This window comes from Capricornis sumatraensis, chromosome 22 (assembly GCF_032405125.1).
Source record: "Capricornis sumatraensis isolate serow.1 chromosome 22, serow.2, whole genome shotgun sequence".
Taxonomy (NCBI): domain Eukaryota; kingdom Metazoa; phylum Chordata; class Mammalia; order Artiodactyla; family Bovidae; genus Capricornis; species Capricornis sumatraensis.
The window spans coordinates 31,408,843-31,414,842 of NC_091090.1; the positions used below are offsets into that span (position 1 = coordinate 31,408,843).

The 6,000-nt window shown below is 46.5% G+C and overlaps 1 protein-coding gene across 1 annotated transcript; it reads right to left on the bottom strand.

Moving 5' to 3' along the window:
• Nucleotides 1-3,733: 3,733 nt before the first annotated feature.
• Nucleotides 3,734-6,000, bottom strand: AIF1 (allograft inflammatory factor 1). Its single transcript, XM_068960936.1, has 6 exons — nt 5,876-6,000; nt 5,640-5,701; nt 5,470-5,536; nt 4,750-4,791; nt 4,215-4,377; nt 3,734-3,908 (listed from the first exon to the last, which is right to left on the bottom strand). Exons 1-6 carry the CDS (start codon nt 5,898-5,900, stop codon nt 3,824-3,826), a joined length of 444 nt encoding a protein of 147 aa, XP_068817037.1. The 5' UTR covers nt 5,901-6,000; the 3' UTR covers nt 3,734-3,823.

The window sequence follows — 6,000 nt, forward strand, 5'->3', positions numbered from 1 at the left end:
ACAGCTGTGTACTTGCCATCACCTCTTAGATGTCTGACAGATGGCTTCAAATTCAGTATGTCCAAAAGCAAACATTTTGATCTCTGCTGCTGCTGCTGCTAAGTCACTTCAGTCGTGTCCAACCCTCTGCGACCCCATAGACAGCAGCCCACCAGGATCCTCTGTCCCTGGAATTCTCCAGGCCAGAACACTGGAATAGGTTGCCATTTCCTTCTCTAATGCATGAAAGTGAAAAGTGAAAGTGAAGTCGCTCTGTCCTGTCCGACTCTTCACGACCCCATGGACTGCAGCCTACCAGGCTCCTCCGTCCATGAGATTTTCCAGGCAAGAGTACTGGAGTGGGGTGCCATTTCCTTCTCAATTTTATCTCTAGTCTTTCAATAACTTCTCTGTCCACAACCTTCACCATCTCAGCTGATGACAGTTTAAAAATTCCAGGGACTTCCCTGATGGTCCAGTGGCTAACACTTCATACTCCTAATGCAGGGGGTCTGAGTTCGATCCCTGATTGGGGCACTATATCCCACATTCCACAGCTAAACATCCTGCATGTCACAACGAAGATCAAAGATCCTGTGTGCTACAATTAAGACCCAGCACAGCCAAATAAATAAATATAAATAAGTAAATGTTTTATAAAAATGAAAATTCCAGTTAAGTCAAAAACCCTGGAAACCTCATCAATTCCTTTAGTTGTGACACGCTACACTTTCAATCAGACAGGAAATCCTAGCTTGAGAAACATCCAGAATCCCACCTCTTCACTTCCACTGCTTCTGCCTTGATCTGAGCCATCCTTATCTCTCACCAGGTTCACAGGAACAGCCTCCTAACTGGTCACCTTGCGCTTACCTCTGCCCCTACAGTGTTCTCTACACTGAAGTCAGGGTGGGCCTTTCCTCAAAGGAGGTTGCAGAGCATTCCTTTACTCAGAGTCCTGCAGTGCCACTCCATTTCTCTCAGAATAAAAGCTGAAGTCCTTACTGCAGCCTACAAGACCCTAGATGAGTTGGCCCCCTATTCAGTTCAGTTCAGTTCAGTTGCTCAGTCATGTCTGGCTCTTTGCAACCCCATGGGCTGCAGCATGCCAGGCCTCCCTGTTCATCACCAACTCCCGAAGTTTGCTCAAACTCATGTCCATCAAGTTGGTGATGCCACCCAACCATCTCATCCTTTATCTTCCCCTTCTCCTCCTGCCTTCAATCTTTCCCAGCATCAGGGTATTTTCTAGTGAGTCAGTTCTTCGCATCAGGTGGCCAAAGTATTGGAGTTTCAGCTTCAGCATCAGTCCTTCCAGTGAATATTCAGTTCTGATTTCCTTCAGGATTGATTGATTTGATCAGCCCCCTATTGGTTTTGTTTTTTTTTTTCTTATTACTCTCTTTATCTTATTACTGTCTCTTATCGGAGAAGGCAATGGCACCCCACTCTAGTACTCTTGCCTGGAAAATCCCATGGACGGAGGAGCCTGGTAGGCTGCAGTCCATGGAATTGTGAAGAGTTGGACACGACAGAGTGACTTCACTTTCACTTTTCACTTTTGTGCATTGGAGAAGGAAATGGCAACCCACTCCAGTGTTCTTGCGTGGAGAATCCCGGGGACGGGGGAGCCTGGTGAGCTGCTGTCTATGGGATCGCGCAGAGTCGGACACCACTGAAGTGACTTAGCAGCAGCACTCTCTTTATCTGCACAGGCCTTTCTCACTCTAGGGCCCTCTCTGCTCCTTTCCTTGTGCACAAGTGGCTCTTCGCCCAGAAACCCGCGTGGCTCGCTGCTGTATTTTCTTGAAGTTTTTGTTCAGTGTTGGTCACCTCCTCACCAAATCCTCTCCTGATTACCCTTTCAGCATTTTAATCTTCCCTGACCATCTTGGCACCCCTGATTCCCTTTAACTTGCTCTTTTTTTTTCATAATACTGTCATTTTTAAATAGAGCATAGAAATTTAAAATGATATTTACTCTTCATTGTCTGTCCTCCTCCCATACCAGTTACTGCAGTAGAAGATAAACTTCATAAAGGCAGGGATCTTTGTTTTGTTACTTTTATATCCCAGGCGCCTGGAATAGGGGATGGAACATAGTTAGTGCCCAATAAATGATTTTTAAAATCTTATCAAAGTATGTGTGTGTGTGTGCATTATACATATATACATACATGCATGCCAAGTCAATTCAGTCCTGTCCAACTCTTTGCGACCCCATGGACTGTAGCCTGCCAGGCTCCTCTGTCCATGGGATTTTCCAGGCAAGAATACTGCAATGGGTTGCCATGCCTTTCTCATATATATATATATATATATGAAATTTTCATAACTTTTCATGAACTGAGCAGAGCATGTAACCAAAAACAGAGCCTTAACTAGCACAGAAGCTGCCGAGGGCTCTTTTAGTCCGTGTCCTCCTCCAAGGCTATTATCCTGATTTCTAATAATATATATTAGTTTTGCTTGCTTTGTACTTTATTCGAATGGAATTGTCCAGTGAGGGTTTTTTTCTGTCTGCCTTTTATCAACATTGTATTATTGAAATTAACCTACATTGTTGCATGTGGTAGTTTGTGCATTCTTATTGTTATGTAATAAGAGTCCATTGTATGAATATAACCCAGTTTATCCTGAATGAACAAAGTTAAGCCCCAGATCCTTTCTGTCCTTTGTGTCACCAGAGTTGTTGGGAAGAATTAATACACAGAAAGCATCTACCCAGTATATAGTAGTTGCTCAATTAAGGTTAGCTATTAATTTTGTTATATGCAGATATTTTATTGAACCCACATTGATCTCTTCCTCATCTGAAGTCCTATACAGTTACTGTAGCACTCTTAAGATGCCAACCTGGCTTTACCACTGGAAAGGGTCAATACATGTGACCTGACGGGCCTGGTCTCTCCTCGGGACCTGAAACAAGCTGGGCCAATTTGATTTTTGCTTTCCAGGGAGTAGGGAAATCTGAAACAGTGGCCAGCAACTCGGAGTTGCTGGAGTTAACTGGACTGGACCCTTTGGGGGAAAAGTTCAGGAATAACCTCACCAAAGGCCTGGGAACCCTCAGGCTTCTTGCCTTCTCTGAAGTTGGCTATTTAATCCTATCTGCCATTCCAGGGATCCTGTATTCCTGGAATCTGCCCTCAATACTCTCCTAGTACAAGCCCCTTTTCCTTTTATTAGGCTCAGTTTTTGTAGCTTGCCTCTGAAAGGACCTCAAGACTCATTTTCGCTTTATCAGCCATTATAGTGTTGTGAGTCCTTAACTGAATAACACCGGTTCTTTCCTCCATCCATCCATCCATTCAAGTTTTAAACATTATTGAGGGCTTATGACATGTCAGGCACTCCAGGGTAGATCCTCTTATTCTCATTTTCAAATGAAAGACTCAGAGAGGCTGAAGGATTTTCTGAGGTTACAAAGCTTTTAGTAATAGAGGATGCTGGTTCAAAGTAACCTTTGCTCTTCATCATGAGCTTGAGTGATCTTTTTTTTTTTTTGGTCTATACATGTCTTTTCATCCCACTTAAATTCCTTGAGGTCAGGCTATCTTATACATCCCCCCTGATGGACAAAGTCATCTGCTATGTGGTAAATATACTACAGAATTGGTGATAGACTGCTCATATGGGCAAATCCTTGCTACCTTTCTCTCAAAGATGCTTCACCCCTTCCCAAACCCAGGGGAAAAAAATCAAACAGTGACCAAGCTGAATTCATCTGAAGGAGGGTAATTTATTTAAGTTAGTCTGGGTCTGGTTCACAATTTTGTCTTCTTTTTCTATGTTGGAGTCATTAGAAGCCCCTTCAATCCCACCACATCTCCCTCACCACAAATCAGGGCAACTCAGAGATAGCTTTCTTGGCTGGGAGACCTGTTGGCTTCTCCTGTTCTCTTGCTTTCTCTTCATACATCAGGATCCTGGTTGAGATGGGAAGAGACACGGGGATTAGAGGACAATCTTCTCAAAAGAGTAAGTTTTAGTGTGCTGTGAAAGTCCAGAAAAGGATGAGGGTTGTGAGGGTGGGAGGAGAAGGAGAAAGGGCAGGAGTGAGAGTCCTGTGGGCTGTGGGGACCAAAATCATGGATAAGAATAGGACCTGGGAAGGGTCTCTCAAAAGACAGAAGAGAAATGCACTCTGGGCTATGTGTAGAAGGTGAGCCTGGGGATGGAGGCAGGGGGAAGAGAAAACATAAGTGTAGGAGAGGCTGGAACTGGACTCTCACATTTTTAGAATGGCAGATCTCTTGCCCAACATCATCTTGAGAAAGTCAGAGTAGCTGAAAGTCTCCCCAGGGCCACTGGATACCTCCATGATTAATTTCTTTAGCTCCAGGTGGGTCTTGGGGACCCCAAGTTTCTCCATCATTCGCTTCAGGGACATGATATCTGGAGGCGCAGAAGATGGGGGTGAGAAGAGGGAAGCCTTTCTCTCTCTCTCTGTTACCTCCACCTCCTCATTACCATTCCCCATCCTACTCTGGTGGAGAAAGAAACGGCAACCTACTCCAGTATTCTGGCCTGGAGAATTCCATGGACAGCAGAGCCTGGCAGGCTACAGTCCATGGGATCGCAAAGAGTCAGACACAGCTTAGCAACTAACACACACACACGCACACACACACACACACAACTAACACACACACACACACCCTACTCTGGTCACTGTCATCTCTCCCAAACCACTGGAAATGGAGCACTGTAGGAAAGACCTCCCTCTTCCTAGATCTGCACACTTCCCCCAAATCGCCCTTTTCTCACCTATACCTCCATCTTCATTCAGGTCAAACTCCATGTACTTCTCTGGATGAGGGGAGAAAGCAGAGAGGGTCAGCACTGGCTGGAGGGTCACAGGCAGAGGCGCGGCAGGGATTAAGAAAGGGGTTGCAGATGGGAGAAGAGGAGGAGGGGATGGGGCAGGTAGAGGAAGTGCGGGTTGGGGAGCTAAGGGGCCCTGTTAAGATGTAGGGAACTAGAGAGGGTACTGAGAGAGGGGCAGGCCCGGGAAAGGGGCTGTTACTAGGGTGGCAACAGAGGCAACCTTCCTTTTTCCCACCTCAAAAGTAGACTTTGTGTGCTTCCCTATAGTGGCTTAGTGGTAACGAACCGGCCTGCCAATGCAGGAGACACGGGTTCGATCCCTGGCCCAGGAAGATCCCATATATACCACAAAGCAAATAAGCCCAAGTGCCAGAACTACTGAGACTGTTCTGTAGAGCCCAGGGAACCGCAACTACTGAAGCCCTCTTGCCCCCAAAATGAGAAGTCCATGCAGCACAACTAGAGAGTAACCCCTGCTCCCTGAAACTGGGGAAAAGCCTGTTGAGCAATGAAGACCCAGCTCAGCCAAAATACATAAAAATAAATACTAATAGATAAAATTATTTTTTTAAAATAGACTTTGTTTCTTCTGTCCTCTCTCTTCCTGGGGAAATCCTACCCTCCTCACCCCCTTCTCCACCCCTTCAGCTGTCCCCTCACTCTTGAAGGCTTCCAGTTTGGAGGGCAGGTCCTCATCACTGCTGTATTTGGGATCATCCAGGAATTGCTGTAAGGGGAAAGCAAGAACCTGGGTAGGGGCCCCACCCCGGTCCAGCAACACTCCCCCCATCCACCCCACCCACCACCCTGGCCAAGGCCGTTCCTTTTACCTGGTTGATTTCATTGATTCTCTCTTCCTGCTGGGCCTTCAGCAGCCCAAAGGCTTTTCCTCCTGAAGGAGCGCAAAGGTTAATGTAGCCTCACCCCCACCTTCCTCTCCTCACCCCCAGCTCAGCCTGAAGCCATTACAGTTCTGCTTTCATAGGCCAGCTTCCCAGCCCCCGAGCCCGGTACTGTCCAGCTCCTTTTTCCCATTTTAGAATCCTGCCTATTCCACCTTCCGTACCCTGTAAATCCCTAGTTTCGCTCATGGCTCAGCAGGTGCTGGTTGAGATGTTGGAGGAAACAACCCAGACTGGGTGCCTTCTCTGTCTGCCAGCTCTCCTCTCCCATCAGCTTCCTGGAGGCCTG